General features: G+C 32.9%; 1 protein-coding gene across 1 annotated transcript in view; it reads right to left on the bottom strand.

Annotated features, from left to right (window-relative positions):
* Positions 1–108: 108 nt before the first annotated feature.
* Positions 109–13,607, bottom strand: part of LOC107676283 (sodium-driven chloride bicarbonate exchanger-like) — a 48,407-nt gene continuing 34,908 nt past the window's right edge. Inside the window, exons 8-14 of the mRNA XM_016470815.1 lie at positions 11,268–11,356; positions 8,392–8,549; positions 8,226–8,313; positions 5,543–5,689; positions 3,642–3,736; positions 374–548; positions 109–252 (exon numbers count right to left, since the gene is read on the bottom strand). Coding sequence (XP_016326301.1) covers positions 109–252; positions 374–548; positions 3,642–3,736; positions 5,543–5,689; positions 8,226–8,313; positions 8,392–8,549; positions 11,268–11,356 — 896 coding nt within the window. The remainder of the gene's footprint in view (positions 253–373; positions 549–3,641; positions 3,737–5,542; positions 5,690–8,225; positions 8,314–8,391; positions 8,550–11,267; positions 11,357–13,607) is intronic.

The following is a 13,607-nucleotide window of genomic DNA, read 5'->3' as shown; positions in this document are numbered from 1 at the left end:
TTGATGGATAGATAGATAGATAGATAGTAAATTATTTTCCTTAATTCATTTATAAAATTTAAATTAGTGTTTGCACTAAGCAAAATATAAAACACTGAGATCTTTATATTAGACATACTTGCAGAATTTGAATAATATTTTCTCAAACACCAGAACGGGTCCAGTGCTGCCCAGAATAGTGAGAGGCTGTCCGGCAAATAGCGAGTAAGCAATTCCAGTCATGGAGGCTCCAAACAGCGATTCAATTGCACTCTGGGAAAAGGGGAGAAAATGTCACAAAGCATCATGTTTACATGACTACATTAATATAGATTTAAATATTAATGACTAGCCAACGAGGCAAATGTGCATGCATGTGTTCAGGTGTTCTTACTATGCGTCCCTCTGTGGCTTCTCCCAGCAGTCCTCCGAAGGTGATAACAGGGGACATGCAGGCGCAGTACAGAAACAGGAAAGAGGCCAAACACTGCAGGCTGAGCGCATCTGTGAAATCCGACAGGAAGTGCGGAGCCTTCCTCTTCACATCCAGAACCAATCCACCAAAAAACCTGACAAAAAACACCAGACACAAGATTACTGCCGTCTGAGCTGCGGAAAGAGGTGGAAAACTGGCTTAAACTAAATTCACAGTGTTACATTCCACAGAGAATTACGTGCAAAATAAACACTTACCAGGCAATTATTTACATGACAATTAAAAAATCTTCTTCCAAACTGTCATTACTATAATGCAAAAAAAATTTTATTTACTGTACTGTATTGCAGTAATGAGAATAATAGGAATTTGGAAACAAAACCCTCAAAATGTGTGCAATTCTCATGAAAATAATGTCACAATGCAAAACTATTTTAATGCACCTAAAAATAGGCTTCATTTTCAAACTATTATTACTGATTGATTTATTATTTTATTTTTGGAGTGCAACGAATTCCTCGCAGGTCGCACATCTAACAACAAACAGAAAAAGAAGTTTATCTATAGGATGGCTGGATGGTTTTTTTCTTCATGTGCCGACACATATGTGAAATATTCCTCACATGAATTCACGGTTTTCTGACCAGTGTTGTTTCACAGCAAGACAGAAAGTCTGGTGCGTCTTGCATATGAAAAAACAGTTGCACTGTCATGGGAACAAAAATATATATTTTAATTTTGTCAATGCTAAATACAATTTCATAGTCTGGAATAAATACTTTAAACAGTACATTTTCACAATTCACCCACCTGGTGACTGGTGTGGCAAAAATGATGGATGATTCAGAATAATATAGAAAACTGAAATCAATGTAGCACATAAATATAAGAATAAAATCGTAAAAATATTCAACCAATTCAGTGAGTGGTGTCCAGCTTTCTGCTATTTTACATTTAAAATCCAGTATTTAATTCATTTTAATCAAATTTTGTTTAATCAAGATTTGTCAGTCTGATAAAAATTAGTAAAAAAAGAGGTTAAAATCAAAGCAGATATTACATCCAATGCATTTGTTGCACTGGAAATGCAAGGTCAAATTGAGAGCACTGCATTTTGGTAAAGCATATTTTCTGTAGCACAATTTGGCAAATATCATCCAGATATTCCATGCATACAGAAAAACTACATTTTGTGCACAGTGCATACATACTATTTAAGGCATAATTCTTTAACCAGAAAGAAATATTAATTAGGGCTGATCAGATAACCATTTGGGAGAAAAGAGCCATCTGAGAACAGAAGGGGATTATTGTTGTGAGAAGAGAGAAAGTCACTCAAAGTTGTGAAAACTGTCACTCAACAGGAAGAGTGTGACCAAATGTCAAACATGGCATCTGTCCAGTTCACTGGAGAGTCGAAAACCTGGTCTTCAGTGGCACGGCTCTCGGTTACATTGTAGTACAGAATGAAACCATCGTCCTAAAAGATCTACATTATTACAGTGTGTGCCCTTTAACTGTCATAATGAACACAACGGTGAGCTGCGTGACCTTTTACAGACATTTGTCTTCAAAGAGGAACATTTTATTTCTCCGAGGTTGTCTTTCATAGTTTATGGAATTAAGCCGTTGTGTTTAAGGCGAGACATACAGGCAAAAACTTTTTCTTTTCTTTTTTTTCCTGCAATGGTCACTTTTGAGATTTTGGATTATTTGGCTTTTCATAACACAGTTTCAGACAAATGAACAGAAAACGTCCAAGATACACGTTTAAGTGTTTATTTTATTGTACTTTATCTACGTGTGTCTGTCCATTTCAATTACAATACATATCCAAATGAGTTTTTTTTCTCTAATTCAGCAGCACCTACATACACCACACTAAATCTTCACAGTTTTATTCCTATCTATATTCTGAAGGTTTTTACAGAGAGGTTTGTTCAGATATCATTTGCATGATTTTATACAACACATTATTCCTAAGAAAATGGTGAAAATATATTTCCGTCTGGCTACTGAGAATATTTTCTGATTTGTGGAGTGATAAATAGAGAAATCCAAAATCCCCTCTGTAAAAACCTACTGTAATATGTCAACAAAATCAAACAAGAATTTTGAAACTGGCTTTATCCAATATTCAGATTTCTGTTCCAAAATTTATGCTATTTATATTTAATCAGATTATACTTAATTTCCATAATTAAACTTCACATTTAAAAAAAATGTAATACACAGTGTTATTTTGTTATCATTGAGAAATTATTATAGTCTTATTAATGTTTTGAATTAGTTTTTATTTTTATATTTTCTGTTTCATTTTAATTTCAAAGTTTTAGTACTTTTGTCATTTTTATTAGTTTTTGTTTGTTTTAAATATCTACATCATTTTAGTCATATTTATTTCAGTTTCACATCAAGTTAAATGAAAAATATTCTTTTATATTTTATTTCAGTTCAAGTTTATTTTATTTCAAGTAACAAAAATGTTTTATTAAGGTTTTAGTTTTAATGAACTATAATAACCCTGATAATACAAAAATGTATCAACTTTGTTTTAGATGTTTCTCCTAAAATTAATTTAAAGAAATATGTGTATAGATCAATAAAATGTGAATAACAGCTCAGATAATTTGGAAAAAATGTAACGATAAATGATAAAAGAGTTCATCCTGATCTCAGATATTCGATTGCAGACTTTGGTATCTAGGCACAGTTGTTAAGATTACATTCAAATCTCTTCTGAAATAAGCTCGGCATATTTTGCATGTCTCTCTTATTTAACACACCTGATTCAGATCATCAGCTCGTTAGAAGAGAGCTCCCCGCATGACCTGAGACCAAACTTACTAGAGAAGTGTGAAGTGTGACATACCTGTGTAAATAAATACAATTTAAATTCACGTCTCGCGTGAACATGTACGTTCCCTTCCAACTGGAATCATGGTGGAATATCCTGTGAATTCCATTTCGCAGGGCACTTACGGTCGAATAGAACAAACGTCTGAAGTGATAAGAGAAATATACATAATGTGCAGAGCGAGGGGTCGCGAGGACTGGAATTGAGAACCGCTGCTCTAGAGGACACAGGAAAAAAACATCTAAAAAGCAGGAGACACCCCCCATTTCCTCTAAAAGGAGATTTTTATTTTCAAAGGCTTTCACACAAACTGACATGTGATTCTGATGTGTCTACACACACACACACACACACACACTCCAGACTGACCTCCCGGTGCGCTGCAGCTCAGGGCCTCCATGTCCACCATGTTCCTCCGTCTCTGCCAGCTCTCCATTAGGCACTGCAGGGATCTTTCTCTTCTCCTGTTATATCAGACACAGAGACTGTGAGAGCAGTCATATTCCTCAAATGTCTGGTTAGTGTTGCTTCTAAATCTGTGACTGTACATGTTCAACTACTGCAATTAATTCGACCTGCTTAACATGCAGACATTTGTTTTGTAGACAGCTATGATGTCATCATAACATTTGCATACTGCATTATGATTGGTCTTGTCTTAATTGCATATATTTAACTAACCTATATAGCCATAATTACACTGCATACACTCTAAAAAAAATGCTAGGTTGTTTCAACCCAACTTTGGGTGATTACCTTATGTTGTTATAAATATTATCTTACACTCTAAAAAATGCTGGGTTGTTTCAACCTAACTTTGGGTAAAATATGGACTAACCCAGCTTTTAGGTTAAAATATTTAACTCAACAGCTGGGTTAGTCCATATTTGACCCAAAGTTGGGTTGAAACAAGCCAGCATTTTTTAGAGTGTAGTTTGTGTTATCATCATTTACTCACTAGCATGTGGTTCTAAACCTACACTTTCATTTAAAAGTTTTTGGTTGGTACACCCTAAAAAATGCTGGGTTAAATACAACCCAGTGCTGGGTAAAATAGGGACAAACCCAGCAATTGGGTTGTTTTGACCCAGCGGTTGGGTTTAACATTTAACCCAACCGCTGGGTCAAAACAGCCCAATTGCTGGGTTTGTCCCTATTTTACCCAGCACTGGGTTGTATTTAACCCAGCATTTTTTAGAGTGTAAGATTTTTTTAATGCTTTTGAATGCTCATTTAAGGCTGCATTCAGTTGATCAAAATACGGTAAACTTGTATTAATTACAATTGAAAATAACCGTTTATAATGTTAATATATTTTCAATGCTGAATTTTCAGCATCATTACTCCAGTCTTCAGAGTCACATGATCCTTCAGAAATCATTCTAATATGCTGATTTGCTGCTCAAGAAACAGTTCTGATTATTATCAGTGTTGAAAACAGTTGCGCTGCTTCATATTTTTGTGGAAACCTTGATACTTTTTATTTTTTCAGGATTATTTGATCAATAGAAAGGTCAAAAGTACAGCATTTACAAATATTTTTGTTACATAAATGTTTCTACTGTCACTTGTGATCAATTTAATTCATTCTTGCTTAATAAGATGTAGGATTTTTAATGCTTTTTTTTTTAAGAATGTCTGCGTGCTGCTCTTATATCATTGAACAGCACTGAACATTGCTTATATCATTGAACAGCATTTTTCACTCTTTTCTTTTTTTTAAGAGTGCAGTGTTATAGTTAATCCTCTCTTCAGGATTTTCTAGATAGAGATTTCAACAGTAAATGCTCCATTTTAATCTTTATAACCAGATGGAGATTCACAGCCAGCTGTGCTTTTATAAATCATGTGCATTATATCACGTGACTTACTGTACATGTGTGACAGACAACACTGAATTTGACTTAACAAACAGTTTTTGATTTGATAATAACCACAATAATGCCAAACACTTCTGAAGGAGGAATATGCATGATGAGCACTTCTTGATGCTTTTCCTTCACCGCGCACTGCACCTCATCCCTGTCAATGAAACTAAAAGATTCCTTTTGTACAGAAATGTCTATTTATGCACAATTTGTATTTGTGTACAAAACCTTTTTCAGATGTCTTCAGATCAAAAGCCTTTTCAGATCACCAGAAACATAAATGTAGTCTTTTGACTAAGAGTAAATAAACTTCAATCCTTCTGTTTTCTATCCTACATATGAGCTCTGTGTTGTCTTGCTGTAAGTTTCTCTGGTCCATACATTAGTTTCTGTTCCACTGACCTGGGACGGGACGTTTTTTGGTGGCTCTATCCTGATTGACGGGTCCCATTCTCCTGGCGGCAGAACTGTAACCTGGTCAAGAAATTCATCGATTCCAGCAATCAGATCATTGCGGTCTTTAGCTTTATAGGCCACATCATGGAAAACCTACAAAAGACAAAACCGGAACATTCTTAGTCAAAAATTGTATGGATGTTGATTTCCACCGCGGAATATATATATTTAAAAAAGTCATTCTGAGTTTATATGACTTTTTTTTATATATAAATATTTCTGTTTTTTATTTGTATTTATATTTGTATAAATAAAGTTAGAAATGCAAAATATAAACTCTCAATTCTGAGAAAAAAAAACAGAATTGTGGCATATAAACTCGCAATTGCAAGAAAAAAATTTGAATTGCAAGATATAAACTCACAATTGAAAAAAGTCAGAATTGTGAGATGTAAACTTAGAATTCTGAGAAAAAAAGTCATAATTGCGAGACATAAACTCAGAATTCTGAGAAAAAAAGTCATAAAAAATAATTAATAATTAATAATTCCAAAAACAAGAAGAAAAAAATCAGAACTTTAAACACTGAATTCTTGAGAAAAAAGGTCAGAACTGCGAAAAGTAAACTCAGAATTTCGAATTCAGACAAAAAAGTCAGAATTGTGAGATATAAACAGAATTCTGAGAAAAAAAAAACAGAATTGTGGCATATAAACTCGCAATTGCAAGAAAAAAATTAGAATTGCAAGATATAAACTCACAATTGAAAAAAGTCAGAATTGTGAGATGTAAACTCAGAATTACAAAAAAAGTCAGAATTGCAAGATATAAATGTAGAATTCTGAGAAAAAAGTCAGAATTGCAAGATATAAATGTAGAATTCTGAGAAAAAAGTCAGAATTGCAAGATATAAATGTAGAATTCTGAGAAAAAAGTCAGAATTGCAAGATATAAATGTAGAATTCTGAGAAAAAAAGTCAGAATTGCGAGATATAAACAGAATTCTGAGAGTAGTAGCTGTTTGTGTTGAAAGAAAGAAAACAATGCAGTAAATGAATGTTTTTCATTTAAAGACAAGTTATTTCTTTAAGACTCTTTTATACTGGAAGCCTGGAAAAAAGTACATATTCTAATTTTCATGCTCTTCGATAACGTCCTGAGATGTTGCCTTGGCAACATCAAGCAGCAGCTTGGCACAAGGGTGGTTTTCTGGCTAATTAGCAGTCATTTGCATGTTATTAGGGCTGTTCTGCAAGTCTCCTCTGCACCTCTAAGACTAAGTAAGAGAGAATGTGCTGAGTTGTGAAAGACCTCAGGAGTCTCCAGTCCTCTCATCTCTGTGAGACGGCTTCAGTCTGCATGAAATCCAGTTTACTAAAACAATAACCCCTCACGGTCAGAAATTTGTGGGGAGTTTTTAGATAGAAAGCAAAGCAAAGCAACAGATGGCAGTCTTCAATAATGAGTTACATTTATTATAATTAATGGGTCACTCCTTCCATGAAGTACATTTTTATGTCTCTCTATGTTGGATAAAATATTAAACAATTTTTAAAAGATATAAATCATATTAGTTAGCTTTCTTTTATCACAGTTGAGTAAACGTACGTTTGGTTTGAGTGGATGACAAAAACAGACAATTTTATATAATAAAAAAATATCTTGCATAGAAAATATCTTTCTCTTTGGAATATTGTGTTGATAGATCATTAATTTGTATGTTTTTTTCCATTTCCATTCAGTTATTTATTTATTTATTTTATTTTTATTTTTTTAAAGGGACATCATTTTTGATGGATTTGATGAAGTCCTCGATGTTTTCTGTGGTATTATTTGGTTAGTGTCACTCTAAAAACTCTTGTTTGATCCAATTACAGAAATCAGATAAAAATAAAACCATAAATATAAAAAATATAAAATATATACAAAAAATAAAAATAATATAATACCATTCAGTTATTTATTTATTTATTTTATTTTTATTTTTTTAAAGGGACATCATTTTTGATGGATTTGATGAAGTCCTCGATGTTTTCTGTGGTATTATTTGGTTAGTGTCACTCTAAAAACTCTTGTTTGATCCAATTACAGAAATCAGATAAAAATAAAACCATAAATATAAAAAATATAAAATATATACAAAAAATAAAAATAATATAATAAATAATTTAAAGATGACAACGTCCGTTTTCATAATTAATTAGTCACTTTGTGTCACTCTAAAAATTCCCGTTCGAACAAATTACAGAAATTGGAATTGTAAAATAAAAATAAAACAATAAAATAAAATATAAATATCAATATAAAATATACACAAAAATAAACAATAATATAATATATAATATAATGATTTAATAAAATTAATTCAAGTTGACCACTATGTAAGTGGACTTTCATTTTCATAACTAAATACTTGGTTTGTGTCATTTAAAAAAAATCATGTTTGATTACACAAATATAAATAAAAAAAATAAAATATTTAATAAAATAATTTTGAGTTGACAATTTAATATAAGTGAACCTTCATTTTCATAATAACTTCAAATGCAGCTCATTCAATCAGAATTTAGAATCAGTTTTTATAAAATCTATTTTGAATGATTATAAAATGCCTCTGGATCAAAAATACAAAGTCAATACAAACAGTACTTTGTTAAAACAAAGTACTGTAAACAGCATGTCCTCTTACCTCATCTGTCATCAAGGTAGCAATTGATCTGCCAATCTCGTGATATTGTGGTCCTTTACCCAGAGGCCCCAGCAGGATGAACAGGAACCTGAGAGATGAGGCACAAAACAGTAATGTAACTGTGTTCTTATGTTGGCTTTCACAAGCTGTTCACCAAGACGTTCACCTGGTGGTGATGGGAACTTCCGCCAGGCCGTTCAGCAGTACGGCAGGAGAGAGGCGGACAAACGCCACGATGGGCCTGTCCAGAAACTCCAGCTCTCCAACCAACACATTAGAGGCCTCTGCACCCGGAGGAATCTTCTTCATGAAGTGCAGGTCTATCTACACACAAATCATTATGCAGAGTCAGGTTCCTGCATCACTAGATGAGAAATACACAGGCATATTGAGAACAGTCTTGCATGGATGTTTTGAACTGGTTCGTCATACAGACCGTAAGCTAATCTAAATAAATAAATGGACAGACTAAAGAGAGTTTAAAAGAGTGTTAGCCTTGTGGAGCGTGAATACTTTTGCAGTTTCTACAGTGTTGCTAGTCGGTTGCTATGGTGATCTTGGTTGGTAGGAGGTTGCTAGGGTGTTCTAGGTGTTTTTGGGGGGGAAATTATGGGACAAGAACATGTTTGATCAGTTACTTAATTCATTCAGAAAAGATCAAAAGACTGTGTAGGTTATAATCAGGATTATTATAAAGCCAAAACCATAAAAAAAAGTCCAATACTTTAAATAAAATATACATTAACTCAAATAAAATAAATTATGTATTAAAAAAAAATTAACTTCTTTTTATTTCGGCTAGTTGCCAAGACAACATTTCGCATTTTTGCTTAGTTTAAGTTGAAATATTAAAATAACTAAAACTAAATAAACATACTTAAAAAATGATAATAATAAAATGACAAAAACACAGCAAAATTACTAAAACTTTAACTAAAAATAAAATCTAATTCAAAATATTAACAAAAACATTTTTGTTACTTTAAATAAAATAAATGTTCAAACAAAAAATATATATAAAATGACAAAAACACACAATTACTAAAAAGTTAACTCAAATTTCAATGGAAATTTTAAAATAATTTGAAACTAATTCAAAATATAAATAAAAACAGTACCTCAATAATACAAAAAAAAAACTTAACCTCAGTGTGCTGGTTTTTTGAAGTCACCATAATTACGCAACCCATCCATATATAGGATATGAGATTTGATTTTCAAATCTCGATATGCAATATTAAAAAGCATTAAAAAAAAAATCCATAAAGCTCTTTGTAGAATTCTGGAATTCTGTTTTCTGTGTAAATGTGCTCTTAAGACTGGTTTAGGGTCCAAGGTCAAAATGATGTACAGAAAAAAAAAAGAGATTATGTATGTTTGCATAATGCAAAAGGCCATGTGTTGCGTAAGATTTCATAATATTACTCTCTATTTTAATTGCAGCATTTCATCACGACCCCTGTGAACCTGACAGCACCGCAGCTGCCTGCTCATCTGTTCATGGGATCACAACATAATACCCACTTAATACAAGAAACAGAACAGTCTAATGTCAGGTAAAGAGGGTTTCAACCACAGTGTGTTTGAAGCATAATCCCTCTTCCCAGAACAGACGGCTTCAGAGAAAACACACAGACCTCTATGTACTGTACTGGACTGTAAGTCACACTGTAAAAGTGTTAGTTATTTTAAAAGAAGCTTTAAGATACTTCACTATATATGGTGAAATATTTATGAGAATAGAATTGAAAGGACATTTCACTATAGAATGCAGTAAAATTTGTGTTTTTGCGGGGGGGGGGATTAAGAACATCCATAAAATGTTTGGAAATAATTGCATGTTTTTATAATTCTACATTATATTGCATTCAGCAAGAAAATGCATGTACTTTTAATGTAATTAATGTTAAAATTATTATTATTATTTATTTTGCTTTTGTGCAATAAAAACATGATGCATCACATCTGGTTATATAAACTGCCTTTCAAAAGTTTGGGGTTAAGATTTTTTTAATGCTTTTGAAAGAAGTATTTTATGCTAAAAAAGGCTGCATTTATTTGATCAAAAATACAGTAAAAGCAGTAATATTGTAAAATATTATTACACTTTGAAATAACTATATTCTATTTGAATATATTTTAAAATGTAATTTATTCCTGTGATGCAAAGCTGAATTTTCAGCATCATTACTCCAGTCTTCAGTGCCACATGATTCTTCAGAAATCATTATGCTGATTTGCTGCTCAATTATTACTGGTGCTCAGTTATTGATCATGGTTCTTCTTATTATTAATGTTAAAAACAGTTTTTGCTGTTTAATATTTTGTGGAAACATTTTCAGGTTTCAGGTGTTTCGAGTTTCTTGATGAATAGAAAATTCAAAAGAACAGCATTTATTTGAAACAGAATCTTTTAATTAATAATTACCGTATTGGCCCGAATATAAGACGACCCTGATTACATTACGTATTTCATGGCACACTCGTTTTATGCGTATTTGGCGCCACCTATTGTTGTGGGTGTATTATTTACATGTCAAAGTCTAGACCCTGAATATAAGACGACTGCGTTTTTTTCAGATGTATTTCCAAGAAAAAAACATCGTCTTATATTCGGGTCAATATGGTAATTTAATACATAATTTGACAAAATACAAAAGCATTCATTTCTATTAAACACCCCCCACCCATATTTGAATGGTTGTATATCATGATTTCTGCATAAATATTAAGTAGCACAACTGTTTTCAACATTGATAATAATCAGAAATGTTTCCTGAGCAGCAAATCAGCATTTTATTATGATTTCTGAAGGATCATGTGACACTGAAGACTGGAGTAATGATGCTGGAAATTCAGCTTTGCATCACAGGAATAAATTACATTTTAAAATATAGTAACATAGAAAATAGTTATTTGAAATTGTAATAATATTTCACAATATTACTGTTTTGCTGTATTTTTTTAGCACATACATGCAGCCTTGTAATGTTTCCAAACTTTTGACAAGTAGTGTACTTATATTTCATTCTGCATCTTTACCTTGCTGAAGTCCACAGCACTGTTTTCACGGCTCACGTCATTCTTGCCCTCTGTGGTCAGTGGTTGAGACTGGGGAGGAATCATCTGACCTGCAGACAGAGAGACTATCAATCATTCAATCAATCAATACAATGCCAAAACTAATCAGTGTTATTCAGCCGATGAATGGAATGCAGCATGAGCATCGGCTATATTTCCAGATTAAATGTAGCAGACTGAAATGATTGTGCATATATGGATTGGTAGGAGAGAAAATGATTTTAATGGAGGTCTGTCATGATCGCAGATGTGTTTTAACCATCACTATTAATTACTACATCCATAAAATGAGACACAATGAGCAAAGAGACGATGGCTAGTACTAATTTCACATTTTTGTCAGTATGCTCACTACAGCAGCCTTCAAAAATGGATATAAATAAATCACCAAGCATCACTTCATGGAAACTCGATTGCGCTCTACTCTAAAGGCAACTAAAGCAGCTTTTAGCACATGATGCAGCACCAAAGCCCTTAGTTAAGAGAGCATCTTACATGGCATGAACAGATTTGTGTTTATTAGTCATGCTCGCTGCTGTTTTAATGCAGATTTGGCTCTGTACTAATGATGCTCTGAGCGCTTGCACGGCACAGAACGAAGGGTCTGGAACACTTCATGCGCTAGCATTAGCATGTGGGAAGCTGGCAAACTTCCTAAACATAAGCCCTGTATAAAGGTGATGAATATTCAGAATAGCCTTCACCTTCCTCACAGTACAATATCATGTAATTTATCTGCTAAATTACACTGCTTATCTACTGGCACAAATTGTATAATATTAAATTTGCACTTACTATTTACATTTGCTTTAATTTTTTAAGTTGCTTTCGATAAAATGCATAATGCATAAATGCAAATTAATACATTTAGCATCAGTCTTGGGTTTAGCCAACTGAAAGGAACAATGCCACTAACTTTAACTAAATTTTTCAGTACCATGAAGGTAAGTCAAGTGTTGCTGCCTTCAAGTTGCACTTACAAGCCATAGCTAATTATCTTTTTGCTAATTTTGTTCAGAAAAAAAAATCTATGTATTGGACATTTTTAAGCTTTTTTTTTGTTTCAGAATTCTTGCAACAAAAAGAAGAGGAAAGGATGTGCATTAGGTGCCTAATTTACACTTTACTCTGTATTTTATCTTTGTGACTTGTGCAGCCAAAGAGAATCATGGGAAATGTAGTTTTGTCACCCAATAGAATGCAACAATCCCATTCATTTTTTTCATAAGGGAATTGATTTTAAAGCTAACTCATAATCCATTAAAGGCAGATCTACTGTCAGTTACAAGGTTGTTAATCGATGGTATGCTTACATTATTAACAATACTTGTGTTTAAATGTGGAACTCCTGGAGAACGACTACATTACCCATGATTCTGCAAAGAAATCTCAACCAGTCAGATAACTGAATCAAGTAAAACACACCAAAAAAAAACTCTTTAGCACTGCGAATGATGTAATAGTTTCCCTATGCTCTCAAACTGCTTAAATAGTTCTAAATATAGACATATTCTGCAATAATGGTAAAATGTGTTATTTCTATAGATATAATCAACATCTATAAATCAATAATTTTATATTTATCTGACTATTTTTAATGTCTAGTTCTTCACGAACACTTTTACTGAGTCGATTCATTCAGCAAAATGATTCTCTGAGTCATCTGAATCATCACTCCTGGAACTTCCTGTGCATAATTTTTTTATGCTTTTATGTATATTAACATATTAAGATTAACAGTACGCACAAATTTAATGTACTTAAAGAGGTCATATGATGCTGCTAAAAAGAACATTATTTGGTGTATTTGGTGTAATGAAATGTGTTTATGCGGTTTAAGGTTAAAAAAAACACATTATTTTCCACATACTGTACATTATTGTTTCTCCTCCATGCCCCGCCTTTCTGAAACGCGTCGATTTTTACAAAGCTCATCGGTCTGAAAAAGCGAGGTATGCTGTGATTGGCCAGCTATCCAGTGCGTTATGATTGGCCGAATACCTCAAGCGTGTGACAGAAATGTTACGCCCCTCACCATACTGTGATGATGCCCTGTCCGGCCGGAGCGACGAGACAAAAACATGAAAACCCATTATAAAGAGGCATTCGTTGCATCCAGTGGGGACATAATTATGGATTATTTACAGTAAAAGGACTTTTACTGTCTTTTTACGCGTTGCATCACGCCGTGCCGCATAAACATAAAACCATGTCTGCATTTGTGATCGGAGAAATGACAAACAACAAGCCCTACTCTACACTGCCCAAAAAACTCGCTTTAAATATATAAAAATATAAAAA

This window comes from Sinocyclocheilus anshuiensis, unplaced genomic scaffold, assembly GCF_001515605.1.
Source record: "Sinocyclocheilus anshuiensis isolate Anshui unplaced genomic scaffold, SAMN03320099.WGS_v1.1 scaffold3609, whole genome shotgun sequence".
Lineage (NCBI taxonomy): Eukaryota > Metazoa > Chordata > Actinopteri > Cypriniformes > Cyprinidae > Sinocyclocheilus > Sinocyclocheilus anshuiensis.
This window is presented reverse-complemented; position numbering and strand designations above follow the sequence as displayed.